General features: G+C 43.1%; 2 protein-coding genes across 9 annotated transcripts in view; one reads left to right on the top strand and one right to left on the bottom strand.

Moving 5' to 3' along the window:
* Nucleotides 1-21,814, top strand: part of LOC112571479 (mitochondrial inner membrane protease subunit 2-like) — a 38,542-nt gene that overhangs the window by 5,759 nt on the left and 10,969 nt on the right. The gene's annotated exons all lie outside the window — the stretch shown is intronic.
* LOC112571477 (leucine-rich repeat neuronal protein 1-like) lies at nucleotides 479-21,740 on the bottom strand. 6 transcript variants are annotated; one of them, XM_025250460.1, is made up of 3 exons: nucleotides 21,436-21,740; nucleotides 20,883-21,131; nucleotides 479-7,358 (listed from the first exon to the last, which is right to left on the bottom strand). In XM_025250460.1, exon 3 carries the CDS (start codon nucleotides 7,331-7,333, stop codon nucleotides 5,219-5,221), a length of 2,115 nt encoding a protein of 704 aa, XP_025106245.1. In that variant the 5' UTR covers nucleotides 7,334-7,358; nucleotides 20,883-21,131; nucleotides 21,436-21,740; the 3' UTR covers nucleotides 479-5,218. The 6 variants fall into 6 exon arrangements, with proteins under 6 accessions (XP_025106245.1, XP_025106244.1, XP_025106247.1 ...); XM_025250459.1 differs by lacking the exon at nucleotides 21,436-21,740 and adding an exon at nucleotides 21,316-21,420; XM_025250462.1 differs by lacking the exons at nucleotides 20,883-21,131; nucleotides 21,436-21,740 and adding an exon at nucleotides 14,563-14,975.

Genomic DNA, 21,814 nt, shown 5'->3' with positions numbered 1-21,814 from the left:
AAAGTAAAATTTCAACAAGAAATGTAACAATACAGACTTGATTCGGCTTTTCATGCAATAATTCCTTTCCTTGGATGATTACGTTTTAAAAGCACACACACACATCAGTAAAAGAAAAAAATGTATAAAAAAAAAGGTTTGAAATAAATATTAAAAAATGTTAACACACTTTAATTTAAATATTACTAAAAAGGGTAAAAAATAGTTTCTTTAGGTCTCAGGATTTTGTTCAATGCCTATATAACTTGAAATATACAAGTGTGAGGGGCATTCTTAGAAACAAATATAAAATATTTCCAAAGAGACATGGGAGTGAGGGAAATGACAATCAAAAAGCAGGACTGCAGCAAAAAAACTTCTATGCAGAAAACAGTGGGTGCGTGCTTTCATATTGTCTTTTGCTATTTGGCTTAGTATTAGCATCCTCTCAATTATTGCAGATAATCATACTATATTAAAACTATATTTCTGTTCCCTCCATCCAATTCTAAAATGTGGTTTTCAGATTGAGTAGAAGCAGGGGTGTTTTAAGACTTTTGCTACTAAAAACAATACTTAAAACCTCGTTATGGTAGGTTATGAAAAAATTATTTAAAAAGTGCTGCTGTTTTTCAGAACTTGTGGATGTTGAGATTTGAAAAACTTAAATTAGCATATTTTGAAAAAAATAGTGAAAATCAGCTTCACAGCAAAAAAAAAATAAATAAATAAAAGAAAGAAGTTATTGAAAAAGCATAATGTAATTTTTTAAAATTTGGTTTTTGAATGGCATGTTCAGATCTCCCAAGTAAAGAAAAAGCAATTCATTCACCTTATTATTTTAAAAGAAACGTTCACCATTTCAATAATTTCTCTCCTCACTTTCTTGCACACACACACACACACAGAGGATAGAGAGGAGGGGGAGCAAAAAGATCCCTCTTGCAAAAGATGGAACCATTAAAAGAATCATTGTGTCTCAGATTGAAACAGGTTACGTCAAATAAAGATAGAACTTGACTGGATGAATTAAGGAAATAATAATGTGGACATTCCAACAAATGTGTTTTAGTGCAGTTGCATAATGTTACGATAAAGGTGATTACATCTTCTTAAACCCTTATAACAAAATGGCTAATAAATGGGTGCCCCAGGTTATATTTTCCTTGTTTAATCTGTTTATTCGTAATAAAAGGAAATACCACTGAAAGATGACCTGTAGTTTCATCTAAATGTTTTGAAAATGTCCTTGAATGGTCCTTATAAAAGGTTTCCAGGTCCTTATTTTCTGTATGGTCAGACCTGTGTGACCCATGATAATCTTAAACTGTTTAGTGTCACTATATGATCTCCCCATCAAACAGACCAGTGAAGTTCTTTTTCATCTTCTTTCTTCCATAGATGTAATGATAGTTGACACTCCACACTGAAATATGGCAAAACCATTTATTGCTTATTGTAAGTTCACACAAGCATACAGCCAATTTAAATCATGAAGGTTTTGATTATTTAGCAAATTGCCTTCATTCCAACAGTAAAATGTGTTCATAAAAAGATATGTACAACTTCAAACTCTGTACCTCTGAAAATGTAAAGGAATGGGAGCAAATCTCAAATATTTCATAAGCATTGGTTTTGATGACATACATCAGATCTTTTATATTTCAGTCAAAAGAGTCAATGAGAAGACTGTATTTCGTTTCTGTCAGAAAATGCTCAAAAACTTGGTGACATTGTTACACTGGCTTGTGCAAATGATTCAAAAATTTATATTTGGCAAGTTCAGAGATTTTATTTTTGAAATTAAAAAATGCTATAATTTAATGTATATTTGCAATATAACCCTCTCTTTGCCTTCCCATGGATAATCAGTATTATTTATCTTTACTTTTTCTCAGAGACATTTTATGACTTGCAATATTTCTTTGAGATAGTAATTTCTCATTTTCTTTTCAAATCAGCCTATTGACCTATCAATTTTTCTTCTAAAATACTAGAAGAAAACTTTATATTACCATGCATTAGATGCATTGTGTATTAAATCTTCTCAGGTAATGGAAAGATTATTTTTTTTTATTCTATTTTGTCATATGATGTAGCTTATGTTGCAACTTGGGCACAACGAGTTAAATAGTACTGTCTTTTAATCCTTTATTCTAATCCTTTGTTTTCCTTAATTGTTAAGTGATGTAGATATGCATCGTTATTTGAAAATTTAAAAAAGTAAACTTTCAACTTGAAATAATGGCAGATGCAGCAGTCAAAGAAGCACAAAATTCACGTTATTTAAAGTTTCATAACTGAACAAGGAAACTATAGTTTAATTTCATATTTACCACTTACAGAAACATAGGAACATCTAGGTCTACTTTTACATGAGGGTAAAAAATATGAAGGTAGTTGTAAGTTGCTGATCTTGATAGTTTGCGAAACAATTGCTTTTAAAAGACTAACCATTTAGCCATTTACAAAGTGATGTGGAAAGGAAAATGTAGAGCATGACTTCAGTTTCATTCAGCATTCAGGTAATCATGTTATGATTTCTTGTGGGAAGTATGAGAGTACAAGTTTAATAATGAAAAAAATGCACATACAGACGTTCTGGTCATCAAATTATGGTAACAGGAAGACGGCGACAAATCATTTTTCATGTTGCATGTTCTAAAAACTACTTCAAACATGTATATTATATATGACAAATTCTTGTAGAATTCCAAGTTCACAAATGACAAAGCAATTAAAGTGCATACATGAAAGCACCTGTGTAACACAAGCTGATTCTCTTTGAAATGGTGTGCAATTTTTGTTGAAGAAATTCCCTGTCTTTGCAGCCCATAAGTTAAATTTTCATGAAGGAACAGATGAACGCATCGTGAATACCTCAGAATGAAACACTGTTACAGCTTCATTTGTAGGTTGTGTTTTTCGGCGGGACCGGTATAAAACGAGAGACCAAAGCTAGGCCACGAGCAAAGGTGCCAGTTACGTTCAACACGTAGGTCGATCCAAGTACCAAAGCGCCATGCCATTCGCCCAGTTGCCATGCCAATCATGTTCTATCCTAAAATTAGACGATAGAATCGTTCAAGCTTTTAAACACGATGCCCTTTCTCATTCTGCCCTGGTGACTTTGGTATTTTACCTACAAACATGCGCGCGCACTCATAGAATAGACAAAGTTCAGAATTGTGTCCATGGGATACTAAACGAAAGTAAGTTCAGTAACATAATACACAAAAACAGAATCCAGTTTACTGTACTAAGTTTTAACTTTGGCGAGCTCGCATCTCTCTCCATTTTTTTTTTAAGAGAAAGATAATTGGGTAGGGGAACGAAGGGTGTATTCCGGTAACAGATTTATAAAGTCTGAATTCTATAAGGTGAAGTCTGAAAAAATGATTTCTACATAGACATAGCTATGAGCGTTCATGAAGAACACTTAAACGCAGTGTGTGAACACATGGGTTTCCTTTTATTTTTCTTTGCTGTGCACAGATTTGATTAATTTCTATCAGATGGAAAAAAATTGTATACATCTTGAATCATCACGGCGCCGTCTTCCGACCTTTCCCTCCCATGGCAGTGCGAATGTAAAATTAACACAAAATTGTGTAATTCTTTACAGATTTACAGAACAAAATATTCTAGCTAGCGTGATATACTTTTAAAAAAATTGAAATATCAAAATCTTCTGGTGAACTGTTGCAGAAGATAAACACTAATGATCAGATTTGGCACACAATGTAATCATTAGCTGCCATGCAGTGTTGCTTTCCTCCCCCGACCTTTCAGTTCACAGGGCAAGATTACAAAATAGCTTTAACCGCTTTCTCACCGTCATTCCTAATAATCACCAAATACATATGTGTAAAGTAGTAAACAGTCCCTCTCACCTTTCCGCTCGTGGACGAGGACACGATATGTTCGTTATTCCAGCTCTAATTTTCACCCACCGACCTGATGTTACCTGATGTGGGCTAGATGTATAGATTACTCACATTTCCCATTGACCCGTCACACGTTTATGTTGCATTTTTTTTCGATTATTAGTTGTATAATATTTACATTCATTCCGGTTTGGCATATTACATTTGTGAATCATAGTATTGGTGCAAGTCATTGTTCCAAGCGTGATGCCCTATTATTAGCACATATAAAAACATGAAAACAAAAAACAGCAATTTTTATTTTGTTTCTGAAAATGCAGATTATGAAGTGACGAGGTCTACGTGAATTAAGACCAGCCATTTTATATTGTTACATTAACTATTCCATGTATTATTTCATCTTTTGATAAAATTTGATAAAATCAGCTCTGAGTGGTGGCCATAAATTTCCCAGATTGAATGCTGAAATATTGTTTACCTTGCGTGGCTACCTTTGCCGACATTACCTGCAGACCCCTTCCCCCTGCTCCTTGGCGCCAGAACTAATGGCAACGCTCAAAAGACGATGGAGGTGTATAGTAGTGCTGTGATATGATTCTCAGCGGCGAATGATATCATTAATACCCCAGGTCTTATTCCAGGCGGCGGGATTTAGTTTATAGTATGTTATTTCTTTTCTTCTCATTTCTTTTGGTATTATCTTGTGTCATCATCTGCCACTGGTTGCATGGCTGCCAGAGTCTCAGACTTCGAAAACAACGTCAACATAATTATATTTAGTTTTGTTTGTAAGAAGCGTGAGATAGTGTAGCTGCAACGATTTTTCCCTCCATAGTCTGCTCCCCATATTCTTCAATATATATATTTTTTTTCTCCGATGATGTCGCAAATGGATGCATACTGACATTATACTGATATTGATCAAACACAACAGTCATATAACAGTCCAGCAGATGTTGTTATCGTTGAGTATAACACAGCAGAAAAGCTGGGTAAAAAATTCAAATCGATTTTCATCGGGTTGTTGACAATCGTGTTTGGGATCTTAAAAATAAGGTGATCGTGACATCCGGTGGCAGCGATAAGTCATTGTCATCAAGACAGTGAGGGTCGTAGGTTTAGATATGAAGAAACTTTTCTCTTAATATGGCAATGGTTACAGGGCTACATTAGAAGGCCTTGATCACGCGGGGTCAAACACCAGTAACTACTGGTTCACCCTGTAAAGAACACGCAAGGAGCAATGAATGAATCTCTAACAACGATTTGCGCAGCTCATGCATGCATGCTTCATCTGATTTACCATAACGCTTAAAAGAAGCATCTTTGTTGACAAACAAAACGGAGCGTGTCTAGATTTGGGAATGTGGAAGAAGCGCCGTGCGTGATGAGCACAGAGGAGTTCCTGGGGTCTGGTTCATGGGCTCCAGCGGGATCTTGTCCATCTCGCCGTTCTCTTTTAGCGGATCCTCGTAGTCCTTGCGTTTGCGCATGCGTCGCAAAACGACCCGCGCGACGCACATGATGAAAAGAACGCCGATGACCGCGCACACCCCGGACACGATGCGGGCCACGCTGACGCGAGTGATGCCAGGTTCGACCATCTTCACGCTGTGGCCCGTGGTGAAGTTGCGGCACTGCACGTTGTACACTTCCCTGTACACGATGCAGATCTCGTAGGAAGTCATCGGCACGAGCCCCACGAGCGTGCAGGTGTGCATGGACCCGTGCAGGTACACCTTGTTGTAGTCACCCCCGCTACCACTCCTACGATAGAAAATCTGAAAGTTGGAGATCTGTAGACGGGGTATAGAGCCGATCCACGTTACGGTGATGTAATCGTTGGAAACGTCTGTGATGGCCAGCTTTAAATCCTTGTTCTGGACATGAACGGCCGTAGAGCTGGTGTCAAGGCCGATCGAGTTTGATGCTTGGCAGATGTAGGTCCCCTGGTCAGAAAGCTGCATCCCTGTCACTCTGATGGCGGTGTTGTCTCCCGATACTATATCACTGTCAGTGGTTCTGTTGACATGACGACCACCCGGTAGGATCCAAGAGATCTTAGGCTCTGGAACTCCTATAGCTTGACATTCTAGATACAGGTCGTCGCCGATGCTGACGTTTTGCGTGTCGGAGAAGAAGGGCAGAGTTGTGGGCGGGCACACCGGAGACAGGTACTCATCAGAGATGTTTGCTAGCAGGGTCTTGTTGTTCAGGCTGGGAGTGTTGCACAGCAGTCGATCGGGCTCCTTGATGTACATGGTACTGGCATTGCCCTCGGAAGTCGCGTCGACGATGTCTCGCTTTAGCCAGAAGATGTTGCAGTCACAGTGAAGAGGGTTGTGGTAGAGATGGAGCTCGTCGAGACTGGGTACGTTGTCTCTGATGGTGGACGACAGAGCAATAAGCTGATTATTGTGGAGAAAGAGCCGGTGGAGCAGAGGAACATTCTGGAAGGCAAGAGGGTGGATGAAGATCAGGTTCGGGTTATCGTGCAGCTGTAGCGTTCGTAACCGTGTCATATTGGAAAATGCACCTCTCTTGACTGTCTTCAAGCGCGGAAGAAAGCTAAGCGAAAGAGAAGAGACCAGAATGTTCTCGAAATCACCCTCCTCCAGACTCTCAACCTTGTTGCCGTCCAGCAGAAGAATATCGAGGCTTGACAAGCGCTGCAGTTCGGCCGTCGGAATAAACACAATGTCGTTGTCGGACATGTTGAGCACCTTTACCAGACCTAAGCCGTTAAAGCCATTTTCAGCTATTTTCCTCAAAGCATTATTAGAAATGTCTAAATGGAGCAGCGATGTCAGCTTGTCGAAAGTATTCTCCTCAATCCTAGCGATGTGATTTCCAGGCACGTATAGCTCATTCAGAGAGGTCATGGAGAGCAGCCAAGGCCTCTTGAGCTCGAAGAGCTGGTTATATCCCAGGCGGAGAACGCTGAGGTGGTTCAAGCCGCCAAACGCGTGAAGCTCGATTGTCGTGATGGCGTTGCGGGACAAGTCCAGTACGTCCAGATTCTTTAGGCCACTGAAGCTGCCGTGCTGCAGCAGCTTTAGATCGTTGCCCTGAAGGTTCAGCTCCCGCAGCTGCTCCATGTGCTCGAAGACCCAGTGGTTGTCCAGGATCCGGATCTGGTTGTAGGAGAGGTCCAGCAGGCGGAGACTGAGCAGCGGCGGGAGGCTGGACAAGTTCAGCATGCGGTTGTGCGAGAAGAGCAGCGCCTCGGTAGTGTTGGGCATGTCGGCGGGCAGGTTGGAGAGGCCGGCGCCGGTGCAGTCGACGGTGTACAGGCGCTTGAAGAAGGTGGGCAAGAGGCTGTAGGAGCAGTTGCACTGGCGAGGACAGCGCGGCTCCTGCACCCAGTCCTGGCTTCTGTCCACAGACAACGCCCCGTCTACCTGACACAGGGACAGCAGGAGCAGCATCCTAACTAGCTCCAGCAACGTTGCCCGGGATTTACTCATGTTTGTGGCATGTCCATGTCATCATCTGCACAGCCAAGAAAAGCAGTGAGCACAAAAGTGAGAGCATCATCAAAGACCACAAAAACGAGCAAATAGTTTGCAAAGGAACTACAGATCGACATGTCACTCAGACTTTAACAGTTATTTTCTACTCGGTTTTCTGTCTCGGTGTTCTAAGTGTTCGTTTTTTTAATTCAGCAAGGCATTTGTGCACTTTGCTGCACGCGCAGAGCACGCAGGACTAAAATGCATGTTCTCGTATATATATATATGCGTCGTTTCCCTACCTTGGGTGGCGTCAGATTATTATATTACGATATTAGAAATTAAGCCAGAGATGGTAATTATTATGTAAGAGTAGCATATAGGCTGCGCAAACCCCAGAATTAAGTGGTCTAGTGAATAGCAATTTTTTCATAGTATTGGGTAAATCTGGGTGCAAATCTTAGTAAATCCCCCACCACCCCAGTTCCATTCTCAAGATATATGCCTACAATCACCACCATGCACAGAATGAAATCATCAGCTTATCAAAGTAGTTCATGGATATGTTTATATTATGAAGGCCTTAGCAACTTCAGTACTACCTTTCTTTCAAAAATCTGAAACTGCTCCAGTTACTGAATAACAGAGCCAAATATTTGTGAGATTTTATAATTTGATTACTTTCATTTCAGCAGACAAGTATCATCCTTTCCCGACACCATTACATTAGGTTTGGTCAAGTTTATCCTTAGTCTAACAGCTGCACACTACAGACAGTTCTTCGATCTGACAGGAGTTACTGAGAATAGGATATCGTCAAAAGATAATAGGAGTTCAGTAACGCCTGAAGCTGTATACGGTGACCACATTTAGAAATCTCAAAATTCATTCATTAAAGATGAAATATAATTAAGATGGGACTCACAAGGCAACCCTGCTTGACACAGAGAGTAAAATGATTGAGGATGAGTGGCAATGAACGTTATCGTGGAGGCTAAATGACACGTGACTAGTGTGTATATGGCTCACGCTAACAGGTGTTCGGCTGGGGTCAGACTGCCCTTTGCCCATCTTGGCTAATATGTTTGCCAGCTGACGACCTTTTTTGTTGTTGTAATTTTACAAAACAAAAAGGCCTTGTGGCTGGCGGTCTCGAGTTTCGACGTGCACACATACCACTCTCTTCCCCCACCATTGCCTCATGATAATCGCCAACTGCGCTTTTTAAACATTCTTCCTGGATTGTTGACCGATGTAGTTTTTATCGGTTTGAATCAATTTCTCTTTCTCCTCTGGTGCTTGCTCGCTCTACTGCGTGCAAAGCGGGCCCTTGAACTTCTGTGGGCATCGGAGTCAGCCTGTGTACACACACCCTGTTCATATCTCTGAGAGAGGTGGCTGCCCGTTCTTTCGCGGTGTTTGCACTGTCCTCGAAAAGAGTGAAAACAGTCTGTTAGGAGTGGAAAGCCCTGTTAGAGTGTTTTTTGTTGTTTGTTTGATTTTTTTGTTTGTTTGGTTTTTTCTTTTGTATGCCGGTGGAACTGTGATTCTAAGCACGCTACCACAGATTTTGTCTTGAGCTGTCGTGGGTCATTCTGCTCCACTTCCAGGCAGTAGGCACATAGGACGTCGCACTTTGTCGTATATCTAGGCCAGCTTATCACATTGGCGGCTCAGGGGTTAAAAAAAATTAATTGGGGAAGTTCACACAGGGACGCGGCAGTCGGCTATGCCAGGGCTAAACTGCATCTGCAAAAGAGTGTGCAAACACGGAGACAGCGTTTCGCTGGCATTTCGTTCGACTCGACACACAGTCTCTGCACACTACCGCTGCTCCCGACGCTTTCAACATACAGCGTGGATTACTACCTTTACCTCTGTCAGACTTCTGTATGGACAGTGGCAATATAAGCTCTGGTTATGAAAATTAAAATTACGTGTGATTATATATCTGCTCTGGATTTTCTTTTGTACACTGCTTTCATTGTTTTTTTTTTAACCGTGCCTACTTAAAATTTTTTCCAGTTACCACCAGTTGTAAGGCCTTAAAGGTCCTGAGACTATATCTCCCTTTTCACTGACTCTTGCTAGCTGTCTTTACAAAGGGAAGTCCACTAAGCGTCACTGTGTCTTTTCCCAGTTTATCAGTTTCCCAGTTTTCTTGTTTGATAAGATAAGAACTGCTCCTGAGTTGTCACGGAGACAAGAAATCGAGACGCATGTGTGATAGGGACGGTAGCCTACATTCGACTTTAATACACACACACCAAAAGCAAAAATAAAATGAGGTTATTGTCCCAGCTTGGGGAGATAATCTTATTGTCTGGAGAAGTCCTCTGTTCTAAGACACATACGAAGGTCAAAACGATTAGTTTCAGAAATATTTTGAAAAATATGAGAATTTCTTGGGGAAAATACACTAAACTCAATAGCACATGGATAAATCTCTGACAAACCAAGATTTCGACATATTTAAGATAAAAGCAAATGTTCTGTGTAATCCTTTCATAAAACAAATGGCCAAGCCTCTTACCGAGTTGCGACCTGCACTTTCTCCTACGCACACCATTGCACGGCCGTTCTCAGACAAACGTACACCACCGTCCTCCCTATTCCACCATCAAGAGCATAAAAATAAACCAGTTTGTAGAAAAAGGCAAACTGGTATCAATCAGCCGTGGTGTCTTAAAAAGTTGGTTGATACAGCTGTACAACAGTTCTCAGCAGCATCTAAGCTATCAGGCTGGAATCACAAGTGCTCAGTAAACCGCAACTGCTTGCATCAAACATCTTAAAGAACATATTTGTAGGAGACCGCTTCCTGTTTGCGCGAATGCATATCAATATTATTAATAATCTTTTTGTAAGCTGCGTGGGGAGGGGGTGGACTTGTTGAAAGGCAGCGAAGTTTTCACGTGGCGGCACAGTTGCCTCCTTGTTGCGCGCGGGGCACGCTATCAAAAGAAGTTTTTAATCAACGTGATCCACCACTTACCTGAGCGCCAAAACGAGCAAAGACGATCGCACGCGGCCAGTGCGTTGTACCGGCACAAGTCCCGAAACAAAAGCCTACACAAAGCCTACATTGCTTTCCTGCGTCTGTCCCATTGGCAATGTCACGCTTTGTTCTGACATCACAAAGAAACCCTCAGCGCCGCAACATCACACAGCCCGGGGAGTGCACGGGGCAGTGCCAGTGCCGGCTGCACCAGTGGCAGTAGTAGTAGTACTGGTGGTAGTGTAGCAACGTGCACGCGGTGTGCGTGGAGCAACTGCTCAAGCGTGCGTAACCGTACCCCTTCTAGCCGCCGCACCTCCAACACGGGTTCCCCGTACAAAGAGAGCCGGCCAGGTGTTTACAAACACACGCCATGCTGTAGTTTTATGCCCAGCGCAGTTGTTTATTGATTACCTGCCATTGTGCAAGCTTCAATCGATGCCCAGGCTCAGGTCGCACGTGTTTTGTGGTCGGGTTTTCCACGGTCGGCATGATTCCATTACTGGGTCAGGACGTGTGTTTTAGAGGTGTTCGTGTCTGGGTTACCCTCTCTCCCCGTTAAAGATGTCTTTCCTGCCTGCCTGTTGCCCTATGACGTCACTAGGAAAACCGCCTGCATGTGAAGGGCAACCTCTGCGCATGCAGTCTCTCCTCTCTCTCTGCGCTTCACTCTATCACCACTACCCGCCACCCCAACCCACTTGCGCTTCAAAGGGTTTTCTCCCAGGCACTTTATTTACATCCTTGCCGCTGGCTACACGACTAATTAACTGCATAGGTTGTGCTGAAATTTTGCTGTGTGCAGCCATTAGACTCCCGCCTCCCAAAGTTCTGGAAATTGTGTGCTACAGTGCAAAAATTAGTGAGCAGTTATGTGGCTAACAATAGTAATACTATACACGCCTATATCTGTATCTATAAATAAACTGTATATAAGAATAGGATCAGTAAGAAGATAATCTTTTTTGGTGCGCTTCCAAATCTCATTCATGCATGCGATTCTACGCCAGGAAAGGGGGATGGGGAAAAAAACTTTCAGCTTTTTGTTCATTTTCCTTCAGTGAACTGACTCAAAACATAATTATCACCACCATCATCAGAAAAATAATGTAATTTTTCCCTAAACAAGGTCTTAAACGTTTACTAATTGAAAAAAGTTCCATTCATCCACCACCTCCTCCCTGACACACATACACATATCTGCAGTCTAAGGAAAAGAACCATGATAGAACAACTATAAACAATAAGCAAATAGCGTAAATAAGATTTAGTGCTTTGATAAGAGGACGGTGAGAGAGAGAGAGATGGATGTTCAAAAGTGATAAGGTTTGTTTCAAATGAGGCAGTGTTAGTGGTTCGTCGATCACAGTCTCCGCGATGTGTATCTACTCTCTCCCTCCTACCCTCCGTGTCCCTTCGGTTGCAGCCACTGCTGTAGACAGGGCACAACATCTAGTGGTTGAAAGAATGTTGGCCTTCCCTCGTAACAACAGCACAAGTCCCGAAGGTATATCAGATCCATGAAACCGGAGATCGAACCGCAGTCAGTTGCGTCACGGGGCACGTGGTACAGTTCTCCACTATGCGTAGTACGATTATTATGGCCGAGTATTGTCCTGCGCCCCAGCTGGCCGAGTGCGAGGGGCCTGGGGCCTGGGGGCTCACATCTGCCTGTGTACACATCGACCGGCGCTGGAGGCCGCAACTACGAGAGCAGCTTAAAACCTCATCCATCATGGCTGTGTCCTCTCAACACTAGATCTTTCCTTCCCGTGTTTTGCTACACGCGCACTACAAGACAACGCTTTGCACTACATTGTTAGTGCGCGCAGTGATTTACTGGGGTTGGGTATGTGTATGAAGACCTCTCCTCCCCTCTCTCTCACACACACCCACAAAAGACAGGGAGAGAAAAGAATATTAATGGTCACCAGGTTGAGAGGCACTTCCATCAACGCTACGAAGACAGAAATGTCGTGGGAAAAGATTTTAACCGGCGGCCATTCGTCGTTTGCTTGTATAATGTCAGGGAACTGCCGCCGTGAAAGTTGCATTAATTTGAAGGTCAGACGAAGTTGTAAAAATCACTGACATTGTCTTTTTAGCCTGATGTCATCTGTCACAGTTGTTTGGGGAGGGAATGGGAGAGATGAGAGAGAGAACTGTTACATGGTACGCCACTGTTGTTTTGCAGTGAGGCAAACATTCGTTACCATTATTTTTTTTTTCCTAAACACAAACATGGCAATGACAAATATATGAAACTATAAACTTTAAAATGAGGCAATGAGCAACACGTTATGGCTACGCCTGACTGACCTCGTCAGTCCCGGACAAACGCAGGTGGTGCTCGTCACCTCTTCAACTGTCGTGATCGCTCATGGGTCGAGCAAGTTTTGAATATTCATATTTACAGAGAAAGAAGATGGGGAAGAAAAACTGTCACAAAGTTTTAAATAATTGAAAATAAACAAAACGTCATCATTTGTGAAAAATGAACTTTAAGCTCCAGCCTTCTTGCTTTCTGTCTGTATCGGAGGGAGGGAGCATGGGTGGCAACTGCCGTACCCCATCGTGCCTGAGGTAGTCTGTTTGGACATCGTGTGGTAACGGCAACTCGTGCATGACAAAACAAGGTTCACTATGAGTCAAAGGCTGTAAGGTCCATCCTCAACCAGTAGCTGACACATGATGGCCACTGCCACAGCTCTACAGCCTGCTTGGCTGTTGCTAGCTGCACAAACCCGTTATCTCGGTTGTGCAAGAGATCGCTGTTGCCTGCCTTTGAATTATTTTAGGGTGTTATCTCATGCGTGCAGGCCGTCTAACACCCTTTCCCAGTCTACCCACCAGCATCGGGGTTGATAATTACGTCATCGATCGCTGGACAGACAAAGGGAAGGACGCTTCCGTGCGGAGTCCCATTAGGCCCCCAGCTCCAACACGCTTGAATGCATGTGCTGGGTAGGGAACGAGAACAGTATGCATTGTATAAAGGGTTATAATTAAAAATATAGCATTTATATCTCTTCTTTTCGTTAAAACGCGCGTCATTTCATAAACATGGCAGAAAAATCGGAATTTAATTTTAAGCAGTTTTGATTCATTTGACGATTTTCTAGTTTTGGCTTGAAAACGCGAGGCTTTTAGACCAGGGTGGGAAAAATACGGCCCGTGGTCGTCTTTGGACTGGTCCTTCTGCCAAAATGTGAGGTGCACTTGTTTTCATTGTTATTCATTCTAGGTTAATTTGATTGAAATTTAATTTATCAAGTACAACAGCGTTAGAAATCGACAGTCCGTAACATTTTAACAAAAAGTACAAAGATGATAACAGGGAAAGTAGTCGCTAGAGAGCATTGGGGGCGGCTGCCTTCAAAGAAAACCTGTTTTAAAGTTTTATTGTGAAGGAATTCAAACAGCTTCACTTTACAGAATAAATTCGTTAAGTGAACGCCATTATGTACTCATTTGTTTTCATTCCATTATCACTAGATATGTTGAAACCTGACCTGGGTTTTGGAGGTATTTTACCAAGCTTAGAATTTTGAGACTGGCAGGCAAAAAAAGAAAACTTTTGTCCACCCATGCTTTAGACCTGTGTGTTATTATTTACCAACATCTTCACTATTCTACGATATTGGCATAGCGCTGAGCTGAAACAGCGGCTATGAAGATTATAAGTCACAAAGATGAACGAACGTTTATTCAAAGTTGTAGTTGAAGATTCACTGTGCTTAATAATCTAGAACACATTGATATTGTGTTTTTCAGAATCATGTGTTTAAGTCGTTTCGCATCACGCGCTGTATGTATATGCAATGCATGACTGCTTTTATCTTACCTGTGGTGTCCATATGTATTTATAACCGCTGTTCGTCAGCATGATGGATAATATCAAAAATCGTTCTTGTTGTTTAGACTGTTATACAGAACATTCTATCATGGCTACAATGGATACAGGAAATAAGAAGAGCTCGATCTGATGCGCATATTGGCTAATGATATTTTGCATTCTGAGGCATGTCGTCGAGAAGCTAGATTTTTAACCATTTGTTTCGGTTTGAGTGTTTTGTCCGTTAACATCACAGAATTGGAACAATGATTAACCTTTAAGTGCGTATTGACGTAACGAAGGTGTTCACCCGAAGCCTGGTCAGTGAGCTTGCTAGTGCAAACAGCATTTCCGAACTAAGTGCCATCCCGCTCCTAGGTATAGACGTCAAACAGTTTTTAAAGCACATACCGTCGTTGCCAATACATCCGAGGCCGACTGTCCAGAGAGTCCCGAGGTCAGCTGGCGGGGGCCGAGGATCACAGCGGCAAGCCATCCGACGAGTGGTGTGGCCAGACAGCTGCCCTTGGGATAATGCGCATGCACCGGGGCCGCGGCGTGTCTGATCTTTGTCAAGCGTGCACGCTTGCAGCGGTAATCCTCTAGACGGGCCCCGACCCGGCCGGCGCAGTGCCTTTGGCCAGGCGCATGACTGGCACGATCATCATTTGTTTGCGCACGCTCTACACTTGAGGATATGTCGTGGAGACACAGGCACACAGAGAGAGAGCACACAGACGCACACACCTACATGCCCAAGTGTAAGCGGGATTTCTCGCCGTGAGCTAACGAGATGTCGCTCCTCCCGCTCCCCCTCCCCAACTCCACCTCCCCCACTCCACCAACACCACCACCACTTTGCCTGTGGCTGCACCCCGCGTTTCCGATGGCTGAAAACTTCACCACTCTTCACCCAGTCGAGATAATTGTGTAGCCGCTGGTCGCACTTCTATCTCAGAATCGATATCGCCACAGCCATCAGGCCCAGCGCTGAAAGTAGTGGAGGAGGGGATGGCAATGAAGGACTTGGTCAGGTCTAGCCATCTACAAGCGAGCGACTTGTTGCATGGTTCTTGAGCAGTTTCCCCAGCGTCCATACTCACAGTATGATACCAGACAATAAACATCAGGTATGCGCTGCTCACAAGCACTATGAACTATTAACTTACTAACTCCGTGAACTGCTTCATTCTTCTCTCTTATATATATACACACAAATTCTTTTTTAGTGCTAGCACCACATTCGCTTTAACTCGGGCAGGCGGCAGTAACAAAGATCCAGGACTTGTTACAAGCTAATTTCCGTTATGTATACGGTAAGTTAAAGTTGTTAACACTTAAATAGAAAATAATTATTCACAAAACATGCATTTTATCTACAAGATGATTTACAGGATGGTCTCAACCTCTTCACCATCGTGTTCAACACACAAAAACCATCGAGTACCAATTTAAAGACTCCATTACAAAGCACCCTCCGTTTGTACTTTCAGGAACGTGTCAGTAGAAAACTCCGTGAGTAAAATCTAAGACTTTAGTGTATTTATCTTCAGGTGGGGAAGAGAAGACTCAGTAACTGCTCGTGGGCATCAGACATTACGCTTTAATTTGAATATCTAAAAAGTTCATAGTCTGCCGTACACATTGATTGCATATAATGTCCGCCGAGATCAGCACCAAGAATCGTTATTTCTATGATGGTCGAGGTATCTAGACCTCTGGGTCTACTACACGCCACAAATTCCGTTCCAAACGATGGTCGTCCGGTTCGAACACTCACGATTAATGCATGTAATCCTGCATTTGTGTTTTATTTGTCCGTCGTCTGGTTTTCTCCGATGCGTAGCAACCAATGAAGCAGCAGTATTTCTCGCATTTAAAAACTCACAGTTCACGAACTCCCAACACAAGACGTTGTTAGGGTCCCGCAGCAGCACGTGGTCGTGTGGGGCAGGGTGAGGACCGAGTGCATCAATACGCTGCACACTTCAGGTCTGGCCATCTGTTCAACGTGAGCGGCACGCGCACACCGCGGTCTTTGCACACACACTCAGCTGTCACGCAGTGTCTACGCAAACAAATGTAAAACCCATCAATCATCAGCTCGTTCTGGCGATTTTCATGGCTCATGTTGTTCGTTGTAATTGAGCTTTCCGGGGGCGGGTAGCTGGTGGTGGTTGCTGTTGTTGAGATTTCCGTGTTTCCAGATTTACGATCTTGGTTGGATGGAGGGATGGTGAGAGTTTTTGTTGCCGAGATTTACTGTTGTAGTGAACTATATTAATGATGTTTATTTGTGGGTCATTTGGTACTTGAGAAGGAAGTGATATATGGACATAGCTTCCGGGCGCAGGGTTTCTGGGATGGCGTAATATATGTCTGCTAGTGATTTGTTCAATTTTACTTTTGAATAAAAAGTCTTTTGCTATTAGAGAAAGTTAGCTTTACAACATATGACAATCATTATTGTATTCGACTTAGTGTAATATTTTCTGTTTAGAGAAGTGGACAACTGACAGTCTCGTCACTATCTTGTGAAGCGATGGTCAGACGTGCGATGTCAAGTGCTTACCTGAGGTGTGTGTGTGGAGGGGGGAAGTGGGAGGAATTGGTGTGTTACGCCGAGCCAATGACTAAGGCTATATCACCGCAAGGCAGCCAGCCCTATAAACAGATGTCAGATGCAGAGAAAAAACAGTGTGCCCGAGACGAGAGCTGAATCCGGGACAGCAAACCCTCACTGTATTAGTGACAGGCGCTAACCGTTGCCCACCGGACCGCCGCTTACCGGCTTCTCCGTTTGAGAAAACATTAAAATCGCTCCAACATTAGGCCTGTGGAAACTCAAAGGAAATTCTTCGGTGAAACCTTTTTAGAGAGTTGATGGTGTCACTTAAAAGGAGTTCCAAAAAGAAAATCTAAAAAATATATATATATTCCATGGAAAGATGCCCACAGATTTTTCTTGTTTTACTTACTCCACCACACACGGCTCAAGGCACATTGAGATCAGATTGCCTGATTATGGGCTTAATGCTTTGTTTTGAAAAAAAAAGCCGAGAGATATTTTTAACCTGTTGGCATTTAATGAGCCCCTGCTAAAATCCTCATCGCTCGTCTTTCTAAAATCGATGCAATGTAGCCTAAACATAAATATACTGTATTACATGCACACAAAGCACAAGGAAACAGTAAATCTGTTCCTTGCAGTCACCTCGAGCTGGGCCACTCAGTCAGGCCGAAAAAACCAACAAAAATCATACTGTGCCGTCTTTAACACAAATGTTATTTTTATAGCAAAGTTATTATTTATCTTAAAGCTGTCTGTATGTTTTGGAATATATAAAGTTTGATATAAATCAGCACACCAGGAGGCACTACTCAACGAGAAGGAGCTATGTCCCTTAACCTAATAAACTGAGGGATCGGCTCTCCTTGATGTTGTTTCTTTTTGGATACTTCTGCTGCATCTCCTCTCCTCTGCTGTTCTGCAGTTGAATTGTAAATAACATTCCTTTAAAGTGCGAATTTACCTATTGTCTGGATTGCCTCCGGGGTGTTTCACTCGCTTCGGCAGCGACTTTGAGTTGCAGTGAATAAACTGAGGTCACCTTTTTAGATGGTTAATATGCTAACATTTCCTAATATTCTCAAGATTTCTCAGTATATTCTAAACCTCTTCTGTTGTCATTAAGCCTTGTTTTTAAATCTGCGGTGATCACCCTTTACTCCGGAACTACATTTTCGTGGATCGTGTTCTGTACAATGAGCTTGCCTTTTGGCCGAGCCATAATATTATTATTGATTACATTTACAGCGATAAGCCTCTAAATAATTGTTCTCGGGAATTGTTTCGTGCGTATCATCACATCACAGAATTGAATTTACATAAAACATGCTTGTCATAAACTCTTGAACTGATAAGCCAGCCGTTCAAGGGTATCGTATCGAACAAGAAGTCTTGTGGCCGTCTGTAGAAGAAACAGCTTGCAGCAATGATTTTCTGCACCTTTCCTTCTTGCAGTTGAATTTTGCTGAGTCACAGATTGACACTGATTAAAAAGACATGAACTGGTAAATAAAACCCACAAAACTCGGAAGACATTCAGTTTTCGATACCTTGGAAGGAGTATAGCTATGTCAACATGCCGCTATCATCAAGACATAAATGCCAACGTGTGACTAACTTTAAAAAAAAAATCTTCAAGAAGTAAGGAAAAGCAAATCTTACATTCTTAGTATTAAAACTATTTCAAATGTCGACATAATGCAGGAATAGTAGGTTTCATGTGAGTAGACATCTCGCGCAGGAAAGTCAGACTTTACAAATAGAGGGACGTCTCTACGAATTGCCTGAAATATTAACAAAGTCCCTTATCTTTCATGAGACCACAAAAAAAAAAAAAAAATCACACATGCGTCGATATCGATGCCAGCCAAATGAGACCCCAGATTAACATTTCCTGGCGGAAACTAGAAGCAATATTGAACAAAATGAATGAGCACACAAATATGACATCCTTCCTCTGCTAGAGACCTCTGGGAGGAAAACGCTAGTGCTGATACTAGCTGCAGCGAGAAGCTGGCACCTCGCCACGTCTGTCGTGATGAGGAGCTATTTTAATGATGGTTTCCGCTGGCGCTTCGTCACAGGTGGACTAGCCAGGTAAATCACTGCGGCTGATCGTTTACTGTTTTCACAACCTAAAGCGTCGTCGTTGGATGCTGGGTTGTGGGTCTCGTCTGGTATTTTTAGTAAAGACACACACTAAAGTGTTCTTGGGAGCGAAAATCTGGTGCTCAACCTTTCGGGGGATTTTTTTTTCCCTCCCATCATCATACAACTTTTATCGTTGCGTGCGACCTTAAGAATACTATTTGGCAGAAAATTGGCAACGACAACGGCGATGCTACTTTTTTTCGGAGAGCGTATTCGTTTGCTATAATTTACTAGCGCTTCACCAGCTGTTGGCAATAAATATCTTGGTGCCTACTTTTCATTTACGGTTTATAATAACGTTGTCTCTACTTACGTGTCTGCAAGTCGTACTCTCTGCAGAATTGTGCATAATTTTAAAGACATAATATGATGTCTTTCTAAAAACGCGTAGCTTCATAGGCTTAGGGTTACTTGCTTTCTTTTCTTCTTCTTCCTTCTTCTTCCTCCACTATCTACCCTGTTTTGTACATGTTATGCAAACATGCGGTACTTAATGTGATGCGAACGATTTGCACCAATGTTAAACAGAAATTGGCGATTTAGTCAAACCTGCTGTTTATTTAGCTCGCTTTCTTCCTGTGTGATGTTTATTAACGTGGTACAGAAAAAAAAGTAACTCCACCACGGAAGTCTCCAGCGGGTTGTGCATTCATGCAGAGCAGTTTACTCATTACCGGCATGCACTCTCTGGGAAGCTGTTGGAAACCGGGGTAGTGCAAGTTATTTGTGTTTGTTTTCTTTGTGTATTGGGGTAGGAGGGTGGGTGTACCGGCAGGTAAACTCGTGTCAACACCTCCCTCTCCTTGGATTCTCTGCGGCTTTAAAATAAAAATGGGAAAGATGTTTACTGTAGATACACTCCCATTTGGTATATCAGGCCTTTTTTTCTTTATCTTTCTTTCTTTCCTGGCGAATAGAATTGCTTCACAGCTGTCTTTAATTTTCTGCTTCTGCGCCATGAGAGGAAAGCATTGCATTCCGTATTCTCTAGCTTCCTTTCGCTGCAGCAGGTTTTTCTCCCCCTTCATAGGTGGACTGTGACATATTTTTGGATGAGGTTTTGGCGTACTTTTGTCTCGAGTCCACAAGAGGATATAGATACACACGATGTTCGTGGATTTGGGTAAAAAAAATGTGCGTTGGTGATTACATTAGTGTACATATTCAGACAAAGTTGATGTTCGTGCACACACACACGCTCATGGCCCCTTCACTCTCTCTCTCTCACACACACGAGCACGAAATCAGCGCGAAGATGAAGAGATTTCCCATCCCAACTCAAGCAGTTTACGAGCATCATAAACGATTATATCACGTGAAAGATTATATCACATTTATTGTTCACGTGCTTCCCCGTTATGACCAGCCACCGGCCACCCTCGCACGGCCGAGCGTTGTTTTCATTCCCATCAACTTGCTTCTGGCGACTGCGGCATAAACAGTGACGCGACCCTCCACACAAAGCCACTGGGTCTGTTCACTGTCACATCAAGCAGGGTATATACCCTGTCCCCCTTTCACCACGGCGTGTTGCACGGTCCAACGTCTTGATTCGCGCCGTGATTAAATTCCTAGCACACAGCCATGAAACAACAGAATGTTGCTGGTACCCAGAAAGTTTTATGAGAACTGGGAGTGGGAGACGGCGGTACACAGAGCGTGTCGTCCCGGTTCGTGCTGCAAGATTTTCGCGACGAAAGTTGCAAGGTGTCGTGCTGCTTGATTGAATTTATTCTCACGACTCTGGTGGATTCCATTGTTAAATATGTAGGAGAAGCAACTGTTGGTGCGGCTGTGCGCTTTATCACCAGCTACGGCGGGCAAGGTTACACTGACACGAGAGAGAGAGACAAAGCAAAAGGCGTGGGCCCGTACAATCCCTTACCCCGCCAGCGCACAGAAGGTCAGAGGAGAAGATGAAAGTTCAGTAGCACTGAGAGGTGGTTTCTTATCTAAAACAAGAGCTGTCCGTGGTGAGAGACAATAATACAGCAAACTAACGTTCACTCACCTTGTCCTGTTCTCGTGCGAGCACGGTCGAGTGCACTTGTGCCTGTCCCTGCGTCGCCCTCCAGTTGACGTCGTGGGGCAGGGAAGGGCGCGTGGGGCAGCCGGCGAATTGATCAGACACTCTTAGCACCACCAGACTCCCTGCCTCCCAAAGCTGTTAGCTGCGAGTTAGTTCGCCTCCATCTCCCTCCTGTCCGAGATCGATACAGCAGCCTGTAGACTCCTCCAACAGCTTTTCGGCAGTGGAGAGCTGCAGCAAACCACAATGATGAGTGCGTCAGTATACTTAAACAACAAACTATTTGGCTAGGACGAAAACGGCAGTGGCGGTAAACGTTGGCGATTTCATTGCTAAGCCGGCCAAGCTCAGCGTGACAGCCAGACTGGCTTGACAGTGTCAAGAAGGGGAAAAGGAGGGGTTACAGCCGCGAAACCTTGCTTTGGCCCGTGTTGTCGAGGCAGCCACCGCTCGCAATACTCCACCAGAGCATCCCTAGCACACGTTACTGCTTCTGGCGCGTGCGAGCGCTCAGCTGGCTTACAGGGATACTCACCAGTGTCATTGCCAAACGGATGCATGCTGCTCCCACCCGCCCTCTTCATCATTTCTCCCCTTCCCGCTCTCTTTGAGGTTTGCAAGCCAGCACACCAAGCAAAAAGGTTTGTGTCACAGCTCAAGATGCTGTCGACAATGGATGGTGGGTACAAGAAAGCTGACATACACGCAGGTGGGCTTTTTCGGTTTCGGAAAAGAGTCGAGCGTTCTTTTCCCTAACAAACAGGATGTATAAGAGTGATGAGGTCTATAGATATAGTGCGGAAGAGCTCCGGGTAACAAATATGCATTGCTTAAGGCGTGAAGTAGGAACTGTCAGTTCACATACAGGTGAAAATAGTAGACTATTTCTCTATCGTAGCTTCTACCGTTTAGTT

The sequence above is a fragment of the Pomacea canaliculata genome, linkage group LG9, assembly GCF_003073045.1.
Source record: "Pomacea canaliculata isolate SZHN2017 linkage group LG9, ASM307304v1, whole genome shotgun sequence".
NCBI classification, from domain to species: domain Eukaryota; kingdom Metazoa; phylum Mollusca; class Gastropoda; order Architaenioglossa; family Ampullariidae; genus Pomacea; species Pomacea canaliculata.
Note: the sequence above shows the minus strand (reverse complement) of the source record. Positions and strands in the feature narration are given on the sequence as shown.